The 22,656-nt window shown below is 44.6% G+C and overlaps 1 protein-coding gene and 1 long non-coding RNA gene across 3 annotated transcripts; one reads left to right on the top strand and one right to left on the bottom strand.

The window, feature by feature from the left end:
• Positions 1-294: 294 nt before the first annotated feature.
• Positions 295-21,909, bottom strand: LOC102917994 (alcohol dehydrogenase 1-like). Of its 2 annotated transcripts, none has more exons than XM_076575050.1 (9): positions 21,695-21,909; positions 13,585-13,686; positions 9,028-9,166; positions 7,147-7,234; positions 6,796-7,015; positions 5,898-6,158; positions 4,700-4,835; positions 3,171-3,309; positions 295-1,144 (listed from the first exon to the last, which is right to left on the bottom strand). In XM_076575050.1, exons 1-9 carry the CDS (start codon positions 21,755-21,757, stop codon positions 1,120-1,122), a joined length of 1,173 nt encoding a protein of 390 aa, XP_076431165.1. In that variant the 5' UTR covers positions 21,758-21,909; the 3' UTR covers positions 295-1,119. The 2 variants fall into 2 exon arrangements, with proteins under 2 accessions (XP_076431165.1, XP_006970383.1); XM_006970321.4 differs by lacking the exon at positions 21,695-21,909 and adding an exon at positions 15,959-16,116.
• On the top strand, positions 3,296-9,399 carry LOC143273999 (uncharacterized). The gene is made up of 3 exons (XR_013052391.1): positions 3,296-3,434; positions 5,097-5,178; positions 8,538-9,399. It is a non-coding gene; the product is annotated as an uncharacterized LOC143273999 (long non-coding RNA).
• Positions 21,910-22,656: the final 747 nt, after the last annotated feature.

Below are 22,656 nucleotides of genomic sequence, written 5' to 3'. Positions count from 1 at the left end.
GAGATGACTACACCGAGTTTGTTGAGGAGGAAAGGCTTGGTAGGAATGGGGGGGGGGTGGTGCTAGAGATGTGGCCCAGTCCCTCTGAGAAGATCCTGTATCTTCTCCCTGGGTTGTAAGTTGTAAAATTTCCCAAATTGGCAGCTGGGAGCCATGCCTCACTCCTTCATGAGTAATAGCAATGGTTGATGCAAACCCTGAAGGACAGAAGATGGCTCACTGCATCTGAGAGTGCCTTTCATTGATGACTGTTAGGATCCGAGAGGAGTCCCATAAAAGACCACCAGTCACATATGCAATCAACAAGAGTGTTTATCAAAATTTCCAACATCTTAGGGTGGCAAAAGGTGACACCCAGAAAAGCTCACAGACTTTTTTTTTAAGCAGGGTTAGGGGAATTCCAGGGAGGATGGGTTAATCTGGGGCTGATTGGTGGAGGAAAGATTAGTCTGGGGCTGATTGGTGGGAGGCTGTACTGGTTAGGGACCTTTCAGCAGCAGGGTAGGAAAAGCTATCTTTAGCTAGCAGAAGGCTGTGGGGCGCCTGCTGAGCTAGCAGAAGGCTGTGGGGGGCCTGCTGAGCTAGCAGAAGGTTGTGGGGGGCCTGCTGATTGGTTGCTCCTGAGTTGCGGTCTTCCCAAGAACTGCTTGCTCAGTTCCAGCCAGTTCTAGTAAAGGGAGACTAAGGCCTGGTCTGTGTCAGGGCTATTAGAAACCTGTTATGGTCTAGCTCCCTGGACCTCTTAATGACGACTCCATAGCAGGTTGGAAAGTGGTGTGGAATATACAGGGAAATCTGCACATAGGAAGGTATCTGGAAGATATGAACATGGGGACAGCTTCCATGAACTTATGGCAGTTGGTTTGTGGACATGATCAATACTATCATGAATAGGAAGCCATCATTTCTCTTTGTAGGGTCACAGTGTGAGTTGCACAGCTCCAGTCCTTCCCACTTGTTTTATTATCAGTATAGTCAAGGGGTCTTCATTTTGTATTGCCCAGCTACATTGTATTCCTGCCGCTGATGTATCCATCATCCCTTCAGGCTGCTCAGGAATATCCAGAGGTGAAACCGAAAAGCCCTTCAGGGTGCTCTTGCACTTTTAGCATTGAGATCTCAGAAGAGTAGAACACAGCGGATGCTGAAACATAAAATATTTGATCATGAAACGCCCAGGAAGCACTGCCTTTGGCACAGAGATGTGTGTGGCACCCTAGGGATGCTCAATGCCCAACCGTCCCCATCTTGATTTCATTTCCGCTCTAATTCATCTAAGTGACAATTGGCATCTGAGTGGGGTCTGGAATCCAATGTCCTACAGAGAAGGAAGGCATCCTCTTCAAGCACAGGTCCCCATGGCTGCACAACCACAGAAGATCCCAGGATCTCAGGTGCAGCTTCGTATCAACATCCTGCTGCTGTAACATCTTGCCTAACATCTGGACCAGAAAGAAAAAGATGACTTTCTCCGGTTCCTTTCTTCTTGCACTATGTCCACTGCCTGGCAGATGCCTTCCCCCATACAAAATAATCATTTAAAAATTTCAGATGAGTTTTCCTGGAGCTTTGTTCTTGTCTTAAATGGGTTGACATTCCCGGTGAAATTTGACCAGGAAAAAAATAGGGCAAAAATGTGAAGGTTTTCATATAAAAATCATTAAGCAAATGTGCAGGCAGAGTTGGGGAAAGAACACGAACTGAAGACTTGCTTCAAAGGGAACGGGAAAAGCCCATGCATCAAAGTTTATTTCTTGCTCTACACTGAACCTGCCACACTTGCAGCAGTCCTGGAAGGCAATTGCAGGGCAAATTGAAACATTTGCTCCAGAAGGGAGAAAGGAGGCTCCTGAAAGTCTGGAGATAAACGAGCTTCATCAGTCTGGGAGAGCTGAAGCTTGCAAGACATATAGCCACTCCCCAGAGCCATAGAAGTGGTAAACTGCTCAGGAGGAGATTCTGAGCAGCCCAGCTGCAGAGAGGTCCCTGGGATCTGTTGAGCTGCCTGTGAGTCATGCAGAGAGCTCCAAGGATGCAGCCTTCCTGAATCATCACCCATGGGGAGGGGGGCTTTTCTGTGATGAAGTTGCTTTAGAATCATCCCTGTTCCTGTGAATATCCCTTCATGCCTGTTAGTGACCCCAATAAAAACTCAGCGGTTATCCAAGTTGGACTCTGGTGTAATCATTACTTTTGCCTACTGTCCGTTCCCTTTCTGGGGTAAGTAGATGTGTGTGTGTGTGTGTGTGTGTGTGTGTGTGTGTGTGTGTGTGTGTGTAATATAAGTTCCCAGGAAATTGCTCATATAGCAACAGTCTGCTATCAACTTCTGAGCATTTAAAGAACATGTCAACAAATTAGTGCTGGGGGAGTAAACGCTGCAGTCCTACAGTTGTGCTAATACGTGGTAGACCATCATTCAGAAAAGATGGACAAGGTGTTGGTATTCAGGCATTTACACCAGCCTGCCCTCGGGCACCTAGCAGGACTCAGCACCAGTGCCAAGATGTGACACTGACTGCTGCAGCCACCCACCTGTGAGTACTCACCCACAGAGTAGAGCACTCTCTCTATGTGCATACACGATATCCCCTTATAAAGAGCAAGCCCCTTTCACCCCCCCTTCCTTCTGCTCTCACCCAGGGGCTGCCTCTGCACCCGTACCCCCGTTTCGGCCCCCACCCCGCCAGTAAACCTCCCATGTGGGCTCTGTTGCAGCTCTGTTGCATTGTCTGGCTTTGTGGTGCCCCTTGGCTCCAATGCGCCAAGGTTTACCTTCTACTGTTAAACTGTTACACAAGGATTTGTGCCCTTGGCGGGAGTCTCAGCATGTTTCTTGGAGTTTTTGCAAGGTTGCTGACACCAGAAATTCATTTGTTTTAGATAATTTCTCTAATCAGACAAATAAACACTATTGACCGATGTGGAAACTACAGTTCTTTGTTTATGTTGAATTCACTATCCTTCTGAAATTGAGGGAGTAGGCTTTTCCCAAAGAGAGACTGCAGGTAAAGCCTTTTCCTAACTTGATGACATTAGGAAATATGGAGATGTGTATAAAAGATACCAAAGGTCCCAAAAGTGCCCCCTTTAAACAAAACCGCTTAAAATAGCTAAGCAGTCATCTCCTCCATGAGTTATCAGAATATAGGGGATCACCAAAAACTCACGTTTTTCCTGCATGATACAGTTCCAAGGCTTTGTGGAGTTGGTTAAAAGGCAGCTGATGAGTCACTAGTGGATCTATATTAATCTTATCTTGGAGATAATCAGTTACTATTTGGGGAATACAGTCTCTGGTTTTATAATCTGCAAAACAAAATGGCTTTTAATAACATGACCTGAGACCAACCAGGCTGGTGAGATGCCTCAGCTGATGAAGGCTCCTGCTATAGAGACCTGACAACCTGCATTAGATCTCCAGGACCCGCAAGGTAAGGCACCGGTTCTGGCAAGAACACACACACACACACGCATCCAAACACACAAATAATAATTAAGTAAGTGTAGTAAAAATAAGAAGTATTAGTTAATCAAAAGAGTTAAAAAAATCAAGCAGGTCATGAGAGACGAGTAAGATACTCTCTGAAAATTTATCATTGAAAATGAAGGAGAAATCATTTGTACCTGAGAAGCCACTGACAGCTGCTGTTAAGTGTGGCTTCTATAGACAGTTCTGTTACCTAGTCATCCTTTAAATGAAATCTGGATCAATATTCATATTACCGAGTTAAAAGATAATCTTTTCACCTCACCAACCCGTATTCTGGGATTTTCTCTCACATGCCGGGGAATCGTCTCTACACACAGAGGTGGTGTGGAAACTGTATCCATCCACCAGCATGGAGAGGGCACGGGAGCCCTCTTTGCTCATGTGTGTGGAGGTGGCATGGGCACTCACCACTGGATGAGTGGATAGAAATAGGAGGATTAATTTTTAAATCAGCTAATCAATATTGCTCAGAAATCAGGGCTTTTTTTTTCTGGGAAGAGAGAAACACATGCTCAACAATACCAGTTTAGTGCACACAATGACCTTTAAGACACGAAAGGGCATTGCTGTTAAAGTAGCACAATAAACTGTGAAGCCATCAGTGCAGAATCAAAGCTGATTAAATGATTCTAATTGCTGCAAGAATATTTTTCCTTGGAGGACAATTATAATCCTCAATGGCTCCATTATTTTATTTAGCTAATTAAAATTAACTTGGTGGTTTGGGGAGAAGGCTTGGTGGGTAAAGTACTTTCCATGAGTTCAGGTCCCCAGCACCCAGGGTGAACAGTCAGGAATGGCAGTTATGCACATGTAGTCTTAGCTCTAGGAAAGTGGAGACAGGAGGATACCTGGAACTCACTGGCCAGCTAGTTTAGTCCAACTGGTGAGCTCCAGGTGTAGGGAGGAACTCTGTGTCAAAAAATGAGAGGGTAGAGGAAGCACCTGATGTCAAACTCCGGCTTTCATGTGCACACTCATATACTCGTGCTTGCACACCCACACACATGCATGTACACATGTACACACACATGAATATATCCACATGCCTACATGATACTACACCGTCCCCCAGATTTAAAAAAAAAAGCAATTTGAAGAATGTTACTCTCATTTCTGGAGGAGCCTTTGGACACATTTACTCTAGATATCTGGTCCCCTAAGAGGAGGACCTAAGTGATTATACCTTTCTACTCATCCACCTACCTCCCAAACACACGCCCTTCAGGGTTTTTCCGGACAAAATCTTGGCCGCCTCAAGGCATAGCTGTGCATCTACCGGGGCCAGCCCAACGATCAGACAGACACCATAGCTGTTATTGCAGGAGTTCCAAGCAGCGACCTGAGAACGACAGCGACAGCCACAGGCACACCCCATGCATTAATACCAGGTACCCCACGGGGGAAGAATCCTGCATACCCTGAGATGTCACCTTCTCTTGGGTAGATGCAACTTCAAATTCAGCTTTGAGACGGGGGGAGGGTCATGGGCATCTATCTCCTCAGAGAGTCAGTTCAGTGTAGGAGTAAAAAGTGCAGACTCTGCAACCTGTGTGACTCACGCAAGCACTTTAACTGCCTTGTTGGCTCCGTTTCCTCATAGGGTTGTTCTAAGTATTGACTGACTGATTTATCATCCTGAAAACCCGCTCCCTGATCACCACGCCGGCAGACAAGAACAAACGGTATGTTTGATAAAACCCTTCACTGCCGTAAAGGCCGCACACTGTGTTTGTCTAACTTCACTGGCTCTGCTTCACTGCTCAGTTGATTTCTCCTAAACAGAACAGAGCGTAATAAATACAGATGTAACTGGGCAAGTTTCATTTAAAAAACCGCATTTTCCAGTGATTCACGGGCACACATTTTTCTCATCTATTTTGTCTTAACTCTGTTCCCTTTCCTTTCCCCTCAAATTTGACCTTATTTGCCTCTTTTCTGTTACCTACACCCCTACACTAATATCCTTCAGCCTTCGACCAAGGAATTAGACACACATTTCAATGTAATGAGTATATACATCCTCTTCTCTAAACTGTATGACCCAGGAGGATGCCAGCTGGGTCATTAGTTCCTGTAGCCATAGAACTTGACACACGGAGGTCTAGTTCTGTTAGAGAACACAGATAAATACATGTGAATCCGATAATTTTCTTATTTAGGTGTAAACAATTAGAGTTGAGAAAAGTAAATTACTGATCTCACAGCTCTTTGCATATCTCAATTTCGTGTACCATAACTTTATATCTCTTCATGCATATTGCCTTTGTTCAGAAAATACGGCTGTAGAGTGAATTTATATTCCATTTTTCATTAGGGGCACACAGGCCAAAAGCCATATTTCCAGAAGTGCTCATGATTATGCATTTGAGGCTTCCCCCCTCACTGTGCCCAGTAAACACACCATGGTCTCAACCTTTCCGATGGCCTCAAAGGCAAAGTCAGCACCCACACCAGTCATTTCCATCACCACCTCCTGGACGGGTTTCTTGAGCTTGTTAGGGTTGAGACAATCAGTGACGCCCAAGGCTCTTGCCCGGGGAAACTTCTGCTCATTGATGTCAACCCCGATGATTCTAGAAGCACCAGAGGCTTTGCAGCCCATGACCACGGCTGAGCCGACCCCTCCGAGTCCAAACACCACACAGGTGGAGCCAGGGGTGACCTGCAGATTCATACAGCATGCTTTTTATTAATTTTCAAAGCTGGACACAGGCAGTTAAGAAAATAAACCAGTGAGTTAAAAAAGACTAGTGAGCTTTTTGAAACTATGTATACAACACTTTGATCATTTGCAACTAGTTTTGATATCCCTCCCCACCACGATATACGGATAACACACAAATGTAAGTGAGGTACAGTCACACCACGGAATTAGACCACTGTGGGTAGAAAGAAGTTTGTTGGGGGACAAATTGCTGCCTGGGCAGGAGAGTTAAGAACAACGGCTTGCTGGGAAAAATGAGTTTGAGTTTCACCCATCAAGTAAGCGTGGGAGGTGGGTGGGGGCCAGGAAAGCTGGGAGTTAGCCTGGAGACTTTTGAACTGATACAGGTTAATCAGGAACTAGATACACTTTGCTGTTGGGGGTGGGGTAGTTGTTTTCCCGATGAACAGAAACCCACACTAAGAGGTTTCTGAGGGATACCAAGTTTAGGTTTCTGTTTACTGGATAAGAATCCTTCTGTTTACCCAGTAAGAATCTAGCCTGGGTTAGACCCAGGTCATCGTTTTTTAGGAGACTGCCATCAGCAATCCCATTTCGGGGTGCTTCGCGACCTAACAACAAATACCTTGCTCACCTTGGCTGAGTTAACAGCAGCCCCATAGCCTGTAGGAACGCCACAGCTTATGAGACAGACTTTATCCATAGGAGCATCATCATCAATTTTTACCACTGCAATCTCGGGCACAACAGTGTACTCAGTGAACGTGCTTGTGCGGAAGGAATGATAAATCTTCTGTCCTCGGCAGGAAAATCTACAGGTCCCGTCCAGCATCACCCCGGAACATGGAAGAACACTGTCCCACAGTGATGTAGACAGACACCCACGTACAGGCACAGGCATAGAAGTTGAAAAGAGATGTGGTTACCATTAGGCACATACAATGTGAGCAATTGGATAAAAAGGGCAAGGATCAAATCTACTCACTCTTGCTTGTCACAGAAGTTTCCTTGGGAGTGCAAGCAGGCATCACATTCTCTACACTGTGGAATAATGAGTGTGAGAACTTTGTCTCCTGTAAGGGAGGGGGAGATAAATCAATAAATCTGAAATATTCATGGAATAAAAAAAATGATAGAATCTTACTGACTCTCTTAAAACAGGCCATGGACAGCCGATAGCAGCTAGTGTAACACTCCAGTTACAGCACATGACTTTTTTCCTGGTTTCAGATCGTTACTATTTTGATAAAGATGAGGAGACATTGCCTGCATGGCAGAGTTATAGGGCTGCCTTTCCTGACTCGGAAAATAGAGCAATAGAACCAAGAAGGAATCGTAAAGTCATCTAGTGTGATTCTTCTGTTTTCCATTTAAAAAATGTAATCCCTTGCTGGGCAGTGGTAGCACACACTTTTAATCCCAGCAGAGGCAGCCTGTGAGTTTGAGGCCAGCCTGGTCTACAGAACTAGTTCTAGGACAGCCAAGGCTACACACAAAGAAATCCTGTCTCGAAAAATAAACAAACAAATGAAAACAAAACTGTAATCCCTTGCTGGTTATAGGCAGTGGTAGCCCAGCAATGCCAGCGCTCTCTTGGGAGTTTGAGAGGCCCACTCCCACACCCATTCCCACACCGTCACTGGTCCCACAAGCCTCTGGCACTGGTTTGCTGTTGATGGATTCTAAGCTGTGTCCACCTCAGAGGGAAAAAAGTTCTTTCTCTTCCACTTTCTTTGTGGAAGAATTACTGGAAAGAGTTCTGGAGAGGATCTTGATGATGTTGGGTCTCGGATCAGCTCATGCCCTGGGGTTAGAGCGACAGACGGAGAGGGACTTGGGAGAAGGCTGACCTCTGCAGGAGTCACAGACTCGGGCAGACTCTGCCAGGGTCTACAGTGTTCTCTTTGTGTTGGCCCTTACAAATGTTGATTGTATAGGAAAATTCCTTAAGATGACATTTTAAAATCTCTTTAAGTTTAGATAAAGCGTATTTTACCTTTACTGACTCTAAAATTTTCTAGATACTAGATCTCAAATCCAGAGAAGTTCTAACTATTCTTTTCCTTCAAATGCTCATTATCGTCTCCCACAAAATCCCCAGTAGAATCTTTCTGGCTAAAGAGGAGCTAGCCTGTAAACTCTTATTTATACTACATTCTGGGAGATGCATCGTCAGCTCTCTACTCCTGTGTCTCTTCCTTGATCCACAGTAGGCATCTCACAATTGCTGTACACTTTGTGAATGCACTAACGATGGCCATGAATGGCCTTACTATGTACTTTCCTAAGTCTCTTTATGCAGCTGTCCCTAACTATGGGGTTTCTGAATTAACATCATCTAGGAGTGATTGCTAATTCACTGTGATCATTTTTTAGGCATGCTAAGAATAACCATGTCAAGATCCTTTCAGATGCAACTGGGGAAGATTCATTGAAATGTAACTATCATCCTGCCATGTAACTTTCAAGCAGTACATTCTAGCTGATTAAAACATCCATTCATTTGTCAAACACTCCAACTTTGGAATGGGCATCATTCTAAAACATTCTCGGGATCAAAACATCAGCAGTTCTTAAGCCTAAGGCCCTTTTGACAAGATCAGAGGTTCTCTGCTCTTATATCAACCTTTATCTGGCTGGCTCAGGAACTGGTTCTCCACACCCTGCATTTGTCAGAAAAGAAGTGACAGCGATCTTTGGATTACTGGCTTCATTTGATAACGTGACAAGTCCTTAGCTAGAAGAATCTAGAGGCAAACCCAACTTGTTTTTCTGCTGAATATGCTAACAGAGCAGAGTACCTCCTCTTCAGATCAGGAGTTCCCTGGCATGCTGCTCCCAATACATTTTGTTTCCCATTTTCTACCTTGTTTCACGGAGCAAACTCCATCGCCAACACTCTCCACAATTCCTGCTCCTTCATGACCCGGAATTAAAGGAAATTTCACTGAGAGTTCCCCTTTCAGCACATGGTCATCAGAACCGCAGATCCCTGAAGATAACATCTGTATAGAAATTAAGTTACCAAAAGACAACTGGTTTATGATTGTTTTTTCTCCCTCTTTTGAGACTGAGTGTTCAGTTTTGTTTTGTTTGTTATGAATTATCTCACTTGATCTCTAATAAAACACTCATGTGTTAGAACAAAAACCTACCTGTAAAAGAGAGATCCCATTGAAAAGGCAGACCCTGCTGCTGGAGGACACCCTGCTGAGCCTCTGTGTGGTTCTTGCTGTTACAGGGGTAAGAGGCAGTCTGTGCTGCGACTTGACAGCCCTGTGTAGAGAACACGGTCCTTCCATGTCTCTGTGATGTTCGCCATGTTGAACCAAATCATGTGCTATAAAACTTCCCAACAACCCCCTCACCCCAAAACTTACACAAGTCAGATTTTCCCTTTGTTTTTCTGGGGATTGGCGCCGAGCCTTCTCGGGGGCACTTGCTTGGGGAGTACACTGCCCTCTATGAGGCCTCTCGGGGCTCCTTACCATCCATCCCTCTTAAGGGTTTCTCTTGTCTCTTCCTAGCTCTCTCATTTTCACTTTTGATGAAGTTTCTCTTCAGTCTTTAAAGAGAAGCCTCTCCTCTTTAAGTCTCTGTGGGAGGCCAGCTCCCACTTTTTCTCCAGGGTACTCTTGAGAAGAGCAGGATAAGAAATATTTGGTAGAAAGAGAGTGTGGAGAAGAGACAGACAGAAACATAGGATAGGTTTGGCGGCGGGGGGGGAGGGGGGGGGCTGGATCAATATCCATCGGCCCCTCTGTCTCTTCTAATGTTTTTTTTTTTATTTTTTATTTTTTTTTATTTTATTTTTTTTATAGGAATGCCAAAGGGCAGGGCAAAAGACCTCCCCCTAGCACGGCCAAGTGCAGACCCTTCCAATCACCTGGTAACCATACACGTGGTCAAGCCATCCCTTAATGCAGCCCTGCTGGGTAAAGCAAGCTCAGATCTCACTAGGAAACCTCTGTGGGCCTCCACAAGTCTCCATGTTTCCATCTCCATACATTGCATTGTTTTTATCTAACACCCCCCCCCCACCCCTAACCTTCAGGCCTGACCATGGCCCTTTCTCCCAGTAAGCTGCATCTCTAGACTGCCCCCTGCTGTTTTATTATTGCTTCCTTCATTGCATTTGACAAGAAAAACACAGAAGGTCTCCCTACCAATTTAGGTATGGGAAGGGAGGCCCAGAGACTTAGAACTACTTATCCAATATCACATAGCTTCATGTTCAGACTGCATAAAATTTTTTTCTTTTAAAATCTAGTCTACATGACCTATGCAACAAAGAATTTAGAAACAAAATGGTTTTGTTTTCATTTTTTGGAAATATTAATAATAGCATCACTATCAAGAAACACAAACTTTTAGGTCCAATATTGTGAAGTTCAATGCTTTGGGTAAATCAATTTTCAAAATTTAAAACCTGTACATTGAAATTTTTCTTTAAGGCTGGGCATGGTGGCACATATACCTGTGGAATAATCCTCTTGTACACTGTAAAGATTTGTCACTCGAGTTGGTTTAATAAAATGCTGACTGGCCAGTAGCTGGTCAGGAAGTAAAGGTGGGGCGACCAAACTAAGGATGATGGGAAGGAGAAGGGCAGAGAGAGGAGTTGCCAGCCAGATGCAGAGGGAACAGGAGATGAACATGCTGTGCTAATAAAGGTGCTGTCACATGGCAGAGAGTAAATAAGGACTATGGGTGAAGTGTAAGAGCTAGTTAGCAACAAGCCTGAGCTATCCGCAGAGCATTTATAATTCATATTTAGCCTCTGAGTCAGTTATTTGGGACTGGGTGGTTGGGACAGGAAATGTCCGATTACAATACATCTTTAATCTCAGCACTTGGGAGACAGAGGCAGGCAGAGCTCTGTGAATTAGAGGTCAGCTTGGTCTATATAATGAGTTCTAAGATAGCCAGAATATCTTTAGCATTTGGGAGGCAAAAGCAGGCAGATCTCTATGAGCTCAAGGCCAGCCTAGTCTACATAGAGAGTTCTAGGCCAGACAGGGCTAGTAGAGAGAGAGAGACAGAGAGGAGATAATATTGAAAAATAAGGTTAAGCTAAATAAACTAATATTGCAAGACTTAACTGTTATTGGGAAGTTTGAAAACGTCTTAGATAATTACTTAAGATTTCTTGCCTGTGGATGGCCCAACCTGTCTACATTAGATCTTCCAAATGAAACATCACATACACAAGAGCCTTTGTATTCTGGATCCTAGAAGAACACGGAAAGGCTGTAGATGTGTTTCCATCATCTGTGGCAGAAGAGGTGGCTAGAACACCAGAGAGGGGCATGTCTGAATGCAGCAGGTGGGTGAAAAAGTGTGCCAGAGAAATACCTATGTTTTGGGTACTCACTGTGTTAAAATGGCTTCAAAATGCTACCAAAGGCTAGATATGCTTTATATAAAAGCACATATTCTCTCCCTCTCTCTCTCTCTCTCTCTCTCTCTCTCTCTCTCTCTCTCTCTCTCTCTCTCTCTCTCACACACACACACACACACACACACACACACACACACACGTCCCTACTAGTTTGTTATGTATAGCAAAATAGAATATGTGATTGTCTGTGGCCATGGTTCATAGAATAAGCTAGGAGGGTAGGGACTCAACCACCCCAGTGGGCAAAGTCTCTAACTTAGATTTATCAAGGGTCAATGTGATAATGCTTCTTCCTTGCCTCTGCAGTCTCCAGCTGGGTGGGGCAGTCTGCACGTCTGACCTAGGTTACCATCTGTACAGCAGACTGAGCAGTGGCCAATCAGCTAGGAAGCATTGCAGACGGTGGCCCAGCACAAAACCATCAGTGACAGCTCTCTGGGCAAGGGAGAAGGAAGGGAACAACATTGTTTCCAAAGAGTATTCTTCGGCCACAGCAATGGTTGAGCTCCGTCCTCTGCCACACTTCGGTCACTTTCCATCTTGTTCTCAAACTCTCGGCACAGCATTGGACGCCATGTTGCTAACTTTCCGAGTGCGAGCTCCGTATTTTTCCGGTTTTCCTTCATTCCTCATCTGTCCTTTTCTAATTCTCCTTTTGCCACCACATTTTTTATTTTATTTTTTTAGACTTATAAAATCTTCACTTTTAGTTTTAGTTATGTGTATGCATGTGTATCTGTGTGGGGATACGCACATGTGAACGCAGCTGCCTGCGAAGCCCGAAAGACACAGTGGAGTCCCCTGGAACGGGAGCTACAAGCGGCGGCGATGAGCCACTAAACTTGGGTGCTGGGGACAGACCTCAGGTCCTCGGGGTGAGCAGTGAGTGCTCACTCAGCCTTCTTGCCGGCCTCTTCTTTGACTCCCCCCACTCCTGGCATCTTGCCAGCTCTTTTATTTTTTTCTGTTCCTCTTGTACCCATCCCCCCATCTCAAATCTTCTCCTACTTTGGTTAGCTGTTATGGGCTAGATCTGTGTAGCTTTTTGTAGTTGTTGTGCTCAGTGGATCTAGTGTTGAACTTCTCAGGTAAACTTAAACGGGTGAATTCAACGTATATTACAATGTGGATAAACATATTGGCCTGGTGGCCCAAGTGGTTAGGGCCCGGCTGCAGGCACTCGGGGAAGTGCCAAGACTTCTAGGCAGGGAGGCCTACCTGGGGGCCGTGGGGTCACTGGGAGAGTGCTGTGAAGAAAACTGTTCCTTTGCTCTCTGGCTGTGACATGCGTGGTCGCTCAGTGGAGCTCTTCTGCAGTGAGGTGTTTCTCACCACACAGGTTAGAAATGATGGGGATCAGGAGATCCTGGGCCAAATGCTCTCACACTGCAACCCAGAATGAACTCTTTCTCTTTCTAAGTTTATTATCTTGGGTATCTAGCCATGGTGACAGAATACCAATACCACAGGCTGTTAGATCCTAGTCAAATATATCCCCAATCTTGAATTCATAGTCTCAGCACTCAGGAGGCTGAGGCAGGAGGGTCATGAGTTTGAGGACAACCTCAGCTACATATTGAGATTTTTGTCTCAATCAAACAACTACCTCTAAATATTCACTAATGTATTTGTTAATATTAATGAATCAGTTTAAAATCTTTTTCTTTTACTAAGAAAAGTGAGGAGAGCAAAATGCAGACACATGCTGATTTCATTTGCGCATGTCTATGCCTACTTCCATTTTTAAAAAGGATTTATTTTTATTTTATGTGTGTATGTGTTTGGCCTGTGTGCCAGGTGCATATAGTGCCTGTGGAGGCCAGAGAGTGCACTGGATCCCTTGGAACTGGAGTTGCACATGGCTGTGAGTCACCATGTGGGTGCTGGGAACAGAACCTGGGTCCTCTGGAAGAGCAGCCATCCTAACTGCTGAGCCACCTCTCCAGCCCTATACTTATTTTTTGAAGTGCAGTATTATTTTCTTTTGTCTTCAGAAGGAATGGCTGGCTGACTTAAACTTACCCTAATGCGAACTTCTCCAGGTTTGGGTGGCTCAACTTGCACTTCTTCAATTGAAAGGCGAGACTTTTCTGCCCAGGCAATGGCTGCTCGGCATGTGATTGTCTAACAGGCACAAAATAAAATGGCATTTACCAATAAGCTTTCTTTTTTATATCATACTTGCTATTATTTGTAAAAGTACAAAAAACCATAGGGAAAAAGCAAAAAATAAATAAATACAACCAAGTCATCTGTATTCCAAGCATAAACTACCAAGAATTTAGTAAATTTTCTTGCAATCTTTCAAAAATACTTTTTACTTACAAAATCTCAATAGTTTTAAAATAGTTAAGATTATTCCATATGAGGAACTTTGCCTTCTTTTTCCTTCTCTCTTCTTCTTGTTCTTCCTCTTCCTCTCTTCTTCTTCCTAAACCAGTCACTAGTTATTGAACCATTACTGCTGACATGTTTATAAGCGTTTCTCTTGACTTTGAAGAACTTCATAGTCACATTGGAAATGACCACTTTATTTGGGTATATCCTAATTTTCTTTATAATTACCTAGCTATAGGAGTGTTCCCATTGCTTTTCCTCTTACAAAGGGTATTATGATGAACACATTTGTTCATAATTTTTTCTTGGTTGGTTTCTTACCTTAAGTGAAACTTTCTTGGGGAGGATAGAGTCATTGTTAGGGCTAAGCTGTTTTCCAAATCTCTTTACAGAAAGATTTAATCACTTGGCTCACTCCCCAGAATAATAAATTGTCTTTGCTATCATTTGTTCCATTTTACTTAGCATTGACTGAATCATTAAACAAGACATTGCCCAGGCAGGAACAGCCCACTACCTTCATGGGTATGTTTTCAGTGCAGCAGTGTGGGTATTCGCCATGAGCTGTAGAAGACTTGCTCATGTATTTACACACCTATCCGCATCTTGTGCCTTTTGCTAAATGCAAATGAGTTCTTTAAACATCAAAAGAGTAACTTGTTGTCTGTCAGCTCGTCTCACAAGTTTTTCCTCTGCTATTTTTATATCAATTTTATATGAAATGATTCATGTGTTTTGTGATGTTTGTTTATAAAAGTCTTTTCCTTTGTAACTTATTCCATTTCCATAGTCTGAAAATCTTCCATATAGAAATAAATGTTTCTTATCCTCTCTTTGAAATTTTTTTCAGTTTGATTTTTAAACACTTCACTCATATTTATTTGAAGATTGTTTCTTTGTATAATGCAAAGCTACAGTCTAAATGAGCTGCCCCAGGGCAGCCTGGATACTGTTTGTTTCAACCTTTCCTACTTACATTAGCACTCTCGCTACACAACCAAATTCTTGTTTTCCAGGCTTCTCTTTAGAGGCTCTTTCTATTGCCTTGAGTATCTTTCTGTGAATTCTTGCAACAGCTCCTTCCTCAATGAGTGGACTGGCCTAACTTTCAGATTTAGTACCCCGTGATTCTAGTTTGTATAATTTCAAATGTGTTCCATTTATAGGTATGATTTCTGCATTGGTAATTGTAAGTAGAGTAAATCTGTTGTGTCTTCAAGAAATTTAGACTCCAGTGGAAGAGATAATATAGGTTTTTATCTTCCAAAGAGAAAGGCCATGGCTCCCAAGAACTTTCAACTACAGGGATAGACAATACTTCTGTCTGTGAACAACATAATTAGAATAATTTCAGTCTCACTCAAAACTTTTGTCAAAAACAGCTTTTAGGGAAAAAAAAGCAATATACAGATAACACAAAATACTAAGTGACACAGACAAATGTAAGGGGAAGAAGCAGGGAGGCCCAGCTCCCGCCACTGCTAACGATGTAGAGCAAGTTCTTCCGTCGATGTTCTGTGCATGCACTGTGTGTTCATCTGACCACAGCGAGCAGACTGGGTCGCGGCTTGACGTTCCCTGTAACACGATAGTAATTTTCCGGTGATCTTTACTGACCACTTAAGGCTCACTGACTAATGCGTTGTAACTGCACCTTCCTATGACTCCACACATGTGGTTTCCATGCACGACCTTTACCGTGACCCTGCTAACCTGCTTGTGAGAACACACAGGACTCTTTCACTGGGGTCATTTCCAGTCTGAGGTGCCCCTGTAGCACAGCAAAGAGCATGTCAGTCTCATATGCTTTCAGATGAAATGGGAGGCAAATTTTAAAGCTTTTGCTGCAGGATTAGCAAATTATCCCTCGAAAACTTGTCAGAAATTCATCCTCTAGGCAGTGGTGGGAGACTTTCCACATCTTGGGAAACTTTGAGTACTCCTGTCATTGAAATTTGTTAATAATCCGATCAGAGAACACAAAATCTAAATTTCTTGTAAACACACACTGCTCGTGGCAGTGAGGGTGACATGGTGCATCACGAAGCGCCACACTCACCTTTCCTGCGGTGTCCATGGTGGCTTCTCTGGTGTCACCTTTGTCCTTTGGATCTCAGTAAGGTTTGATTGTGCAGCTTGGCAACGTGGGCCAAGTATTTATAGGGTTCGTGAAACCGAAAGCTATTAAAAGTAATTACACTATCTACATGGAGATTACCAGAAGGGCGACAGGTTGAAAATATGTCAAAGACTGGAATTAAAACACCAGACCAGGGAAGGGTAAGGAGGGAAGAGACTGATAACCTACATGCCGACTGGGAGAGAAGAGCTTCAAGAGGAGGCGGGGCGAAAGACTGAGGGGCGCTGCAGAAAACCAGGGCGTGAAGAGCAAGCCAGACAGCTTCTGCTAATTAGCCAACAGAGCTTCTGGAGGAAGCCATTATTATAGATGCGATTGCCAAATGGGCAATAAAAACAGGGTTAAGACTGGGTTGCCAGTAGTCAGAGGAATGGAAAAGCATAAGTGCTCACATAAGTTACCATTTTAAAATCTGAGACATGCATTGTGAAACCGAGAGCTGCTAAAGATGAAGTAAGCACTATGGAGGACTCTCACCCAGGTAAGAGCAGGGCTGCGGGGGCAGAACGTCCATCAGAGCAAGGGATGGGCGTGTAGTCAAAACAGGGGACTGAGTCAGTCAAGGCAAAGTGAAGTAAAGAGGTCATGCTGATAAAGGGAAGATGTTGTTCAAAGTCCCTGTTCTGGCCTGACCCGTGGGCTTCTGTTTTAGCTGAATGAGTGAGCGCAAGTCGGAAGATCAGAAAGTGATACCCTGACTGCTGGCGAGCTCTGGCTGCTGGCTCTATCTGCCTCTAATTCACATCTGTCCAGCACAAGTTAGGACCTACTGCAGTCATTTCTCCGAGATGGATCTAGGGTCTTTCATCCTCATGGTGCACAGCTGCTGTAAGGTGGCGGGGGTGGACCAGGGTCATTTGCTGGGAGCCGGGGTGAGATAGAGGTCTGCAGTCACAGGTCTCTAGGTATGGGAGCTAGATCAATCTCTATATCCTGGTCATATGTTTATAAGTTTCATTTGAACAGCTTTGCATTTCCTAACAATTCAGAAAGACTCTCAGGTCGTCTGGGGACCCGCCTTTTCCTCCTGGACCAGAACTGTGATTGGGGGAAAGAGACCTGGTTTACCTACCATGAAAGCTGACTGAGAGAATGCTCTTAGAAGACATTCTGACAACTGTACTTTAAGCAGGGAAGCATCACCTTTATATACTCAGAGACAGTGCAAGGAGGGAGGGTTGGGAATGAGTGACTGACATCTATTTATTAAATGGCCTTGTGCTACAGTGTTTGCATTCTCGTGTTTTCTGTATCCATGTTCCTACTCTGCCTCTGTTCAGCAAAGTTGCATGTCATGGGCAGCAGCCTAGTAAGAAAGCCCGTGAAGCAATGTTCAGATGTGAACTTTCCACCCTATAGACTTTTCTGACAGCCCCTGGGAGGTTAAGAAAAAAAAAATTTTTTTTTTCAGATCCCTGTAAGTTGTAGTTAACAGATAGTTGTGAGCCACCATGTGGGTGCTGGAATAAAAAACCAGGTCCTCTGGGAAAGTAACTGGTCCTCCTAACCACTGAGCTGTCTCTCAAGCCCCCATCTGGAAAACTTTTAGTCCTTTCTTTTTCTTTTTCTTTCTTTCTTTCTTTTTTTTTCTACCACATTTCCTAGATTTAGACCCTGACTAGGCATGGGGTTCGGGATCCTAAGAGATGGTGCTAAGTGTGGTGATGCTCACAGTGAACTCCTGGCAGCTCCCACCCACCCCACTCATTGTGCTCCCTATATGATGGATGCCAGGGAGTCATGCCATTTCTGGGACTCAGTTTCTGGGTTAGTTAAGTTGTTCCCAGGTTATAAAAACCCAGCAGTAATAAGTTTATGGAAAGGACAAAATGTTTGGCTCACAGAAACCTTAGGAAGGAGTGAACACTTGAAGAAAAGGTCACAAGTGCACCTGGGAACTCAACCTGAAATCTGTTCACCTTCAGCATGACTTCCGCTCTCTGGTGTGAGGCAGTGAGGTAGACAAGCATGCAATGCCATCCCTAACAGACCTCGGTCCAATCGTACCTTCACCTCCTACATACTGAGACCGAAGAACTACAGCCTCCAGATGCCTCCGGTTCCCTGTCAATAAAGGATGATTAGCTTCCCAGGTTTCCTCACGAGCACCAAGCAATCATAATACACAGACCTAAGAACCCTGCTTCGTACATGGCAGGTCTCCATGTAAGTGTTCATCCTTGTTATCGTTATCCTGTCTCTCAGAACATCCATCTCATTTTTCTTCAGTTATGACTTGCTTTTGTTCTGCAGTAGGAAATACGGCCCTGAAGAAAACACTGGATTGTTAAATTTAACAACTTCAACCAGAGAGTTCTGATCTCTCTCCTCTTAAGCTCACAAATGCAAGGGAAGCCTCAAAGAATAGTCCTTATAGATTTTAACCATTCACATAGAGATAACTTCATGATTAGGTACTCTTAAAACAAACCACATGTTAATCCACTCACATTTGCTTTGGAATAAAAACTCAGTAAAATTATTTTCGCAGGTTTGCGTGCCGCATACTTTGAACCGTTTCTGTCACAGGTCTTTGTCTTTCCTAACTTAAACAGAAACAGCGAGCCGTTCTGTAACTCCTTATGTATTATCTACACTCTAGATAATCTAGTTCTGCTGGAGTTTGCTCGGGATTTCTGCCCTCTCGGCATTCCTGGAGGTTGCACAGCAGGTAGATAACCCGCTCTGAAGCACGCACTCTGGAGTCCTTAAACCACAGCAGCACACACCAGTCAGTATCGCGTCTCCTCGCAAAGCATGCTGGTTAGTAGTTGAAACCGTGGCGTTGTTTACAGCAGCCGGCTTCGGGGCACATCTTGATGACATTAGATTAAATATTTCCCAGAATAAAAATCTTCATTTCCTTCTTCCTGGACTTCATATTCCTCCTTCAGGTCGCTCAGGTCAGAGCTGTTTTCTTCTGTTTGCATTGAAGGCCATCTTTGAATCCGCACCATGCCTGTCCAAGGCAGCTGGACGGATGACCCTTAGGCGGATGGATTTTGCTCTGGCGTTTTCCTCCCCTCCGCAGCAGAGAAGCTGACAACCAACACAGCAAAGGTCACGTCTGGCATCTTGCTGCATACAATGCCAACCACGGACTGGACACTCCTGTGCCTGGCACCAAGCTGTGTCCAGACGTGGAAGCAGTGAGAACAAAACAGCTTCCGCCCCTGCCAGGAGGCAGTCATGCACTGTGGGTGAGGCACAGTCTTGGGATCAGACAAACCGAGTTCCTAACTAACTGTGGGAACAAGGATTTCTTATTCATCTGCTGTTCACTTTAGTTTCTTTATCTGTACGATGGGGGACAGATAAAAGGACCACTGGAAGGAACTGTCTATCCTGTCAGAGTTTGAATCTGGTTGTCACAGAAACACAGCTTCCACCTCAAAGGGAAGTTAAGAGTTTATTCTAGAGCCAAATATGAGTGACCAGAATGAGTGACATGGAGTTAGGTGGCCCGGGTTGCAGGTTCCTACATGGAAGGAGTTCCTCCAGGTTTTACAGTATCAGAACAAAGAGAGCCACAAGTCAAGGACACTGAAAATACATCGGCGGGCTGCAGAGAAGCAGGCCACAGCCAGGCAGACAGGCCTCAGTCGTCACTTGACAGCATTCTTAGCCTTCCATGGGTGAGGAATAGGGCTTTGCTAGCACATTCCAGAACTTTTTATCTGTTTATGACTTGGGCTGACCCACAATGGTCAAGGAACAGCTATTTGGTTGGCTAGAGGTCCTCATGACACACTGTAAATTAGGCTTTGAAACGGCAATGTTGTGCTTCTGTCGAGAGACCCTCAAGCAAGACCACCACAGAGCCGACATCCAATGCGAAACACACAGGGGTTTATTGATAACAAGCGAGCCCAAGCTTGATCTGTGTCCAACACTCCGACACAGCGGGTGGAGGAGGATGGCCCTGAGCTTTCAGGGTGAGGTTTTTTTTTTTAAAGATAGATTTACTTACTTACTTACTTATTATGTATACAGTGTTCTGCCTGCATGTCATATCTCATTACAGATGGTTGTGAGCCACCATGTGGTTGCTGGGAATTGAACTCGGGACCTCTGGAAGTGCAGCCAGTGCTCTTAACCACTGAGCCATCTCTCCAGCCCAGGGTGAGGGGTTTTTAAAGGGAAAAACCGCAAGCAGGGTAGTACAAGCCTTTGCATCGTATGACTGAGTGAGGGTATGTAACCTCTGAATTTACTGGTTGGGGGTTACAGTTACCATTTTTAGGCAGGCCTGGACAAGTCCCAGGCTTTGTCCTTGAGCTGCCATGGAGACTGACTGGCCTTGCACGTACTGACTGTAGGGGCTGACTCAGTGGCCCAGGCTCTGTCCTTGAGCTGCCATGGAGGCTGGCTGGCCTCACAAGTTCACATTGACCCATGCACGTAGCTCTAAGTTGGTGAGGGTGAGGTCCCAGACAGTAAACAATTGACTGAACCTTGAGCAGTCAGAGTAAGGGCAGAAAGGGAGCTACTGCAAGGACTATGACTTTTGTTCACGGTCCTCCCAGAAAGTGCTTGTTCGAGTCTCAGGAAACTGAAATTGAGGCCTGGTCACTGAGAGAAGACTGGCAGCCTGTTGTGGCAGCTGCTGGGTCCTTTCAGCGACACTTCAACCCTGCCACACTCTCGGATGTTTGAGTCAGCCTGTCACACACAGCCTTGGCACACACAGCTTCTTTCCAGGACTTTTCTTTCACCATCTGGAATGGTCTGTGAAGGACCAGGTGGTGCTTTCTTAGTCTGCTGTGGCGTTACTGGAAGGTGGTAGAAACAGTAACAGATCTAGATGAACAGTTTTAGGCTGCTGTATGGTACTGTGTGTTTCCCCTCGTGGGGTATTGTGGGACCCCAGGCTTAGCCTTACCTTTCATTCTGAGTGCTGAATGGCTTGAGCCTTGCTGTGTTGCCCAGCCAATGGAGCCTATCAGTTTTGGTGTCAAACATCCAAAGTCATGGGTTGAAATCAATCTTTGCTCTTTATCAGTTGTCTTGGAGATTTGTTCCAGTGAGGGGACATTAACCGGTGAATAAGTATGATCCACAGAGTATGGCACCATCCTGGAGAACTCTCAATACATTTCAGCTACAGTCACTATCCTTAAAATGAAGCCGGGGCCAGAGGGATGACGTCACTAGCAGAGTGCCTGCTGTGTGAGCTTGAGGCCCTGCATTTGTCCCCCAAACCCAGGCTTTTAAAAAGCCAGGCATGGCGGCATGTCATTGGAACCCCAGTGCTGGGAAGGTGACAGTAGCTAGCCAGCCAAGCCTACTTGGTGAGTTCCAGGCCATTGAGAGATCTTACCTCAGAAATCAAGGGGGACAGTTCCAGAAGAACGAGCGTAGAAGAAACTGCAACCAAAGGAACAGATGCCATAAAGGACTGGCTAATAGTTTTGCCTAATCCTTTATATCAGACAAAGTAAAATTTGGCTAAGAGACCCCTGCCTCCAAAATACCCCAGAGATGAGTAGTGTCTTAGCCAGGCTTGTTAGAGAGAAGCAAAATTTACAATGGCAGGATGCTGCCTACCATTAGTTCACCAAAATGACCTCCAGCTGGTCTCCATTCTCATAACGAAAGGAGACAGCCCTGACTCCAACCTGCTATTAGGCCCATCCCGCACAGCAAAGACCGTACCTCCAAGGGGCAGCTCAAGGGGTCCGCACAGGGTCCAGTCATAATTAAGTCCCAGGTTGCCATTAAGTGCCCTGTCCTCTTATTAGGAAAAGCATATCTGCCAGGTGGGCAAGATGAGCCTGGCTAACAAGTATTGGCGAAGAACACCATTGCTGTGCTTAAGAAACAATTCTGGCAATCTTTGCTGTGTTAATCTCCCATCTGCCCACGGTGCCAGACTTGCTGTCTCTTGTGTCTGTTCAAATGGTTCAAAGTGTAACCTGCGGCCGGGACATAAAAGAGACTTCAGCATGACAGCATTTGTGAAATGCATAAGCCTAAGGTGTATAGAAGTTAGCAAGGCCGGGCGGTGGTGGCGCACGCCTTTAATCCCAGCACTCGGGAGGCAGAGCCAGGCGGATCTCTGTGAGTTCGAGGCCAGCCTGGGCTACCAAGTGAGCTCCAGGAAAGGCGCAAAGCTACACATAGAAACCCTGTCTCGAAAAACAAAAAAACAAAACAAAACAATAATAGATAAAGCAATCACAAGAACTATAGATGATTCAGATATTGCAAGGATTTGACAAAGACTTTGAAAATAATCATTATCATTATGTTACAAACAATAGGAAAAATAAATAACTCACAGGAACACGTTGGGGAATTTCATTAGCACAATGGAGATATGTGGCAATGTAGTAAGATTTTAATGTACTGTACTACAGATGAATTATTCCTCTGTGTTCTATGAAAACACTGAGCACAGCCAAGAAATTGAGCAATAGAAATTATAAAAAATGAACAACAAAAAGAAACTGAATAGGAAAATATCACAGCATCATGGGCTAAAGGATGTCAAACGGTCTAACATCTAAGAAATAAGAGTCCCAGAAGAGCCACAACCAATCAAAATGCAGAATTGTTGAGCCAATCCCAACTGATGCATGTACAACACAACTCCTGCACCTAAGGTTCAGAGAACA

Source organism: Peromyscus maniculatus, chromosome 6 (genome assembly GCF_049852395.1).
Source record: "Peromyscus maniculatus bairdii isolate BWxNUB_F1_BW_parent chromosome 6, HU_Pman_BW_mat_3.1, whole genome shotgun sequence".
In the NCBI taxonomy this organism is placed as follows: Eukaryota; Metazoa; Chordata; class Mammalia; order Rodentia; family Cricetidae; genus Peromyscus; species Peromyscus maniculatus.
Note: the sequence above shows the minus strand (reverse complement) of the source record. Positions and strands in the feature narration are given on the sequence as shown.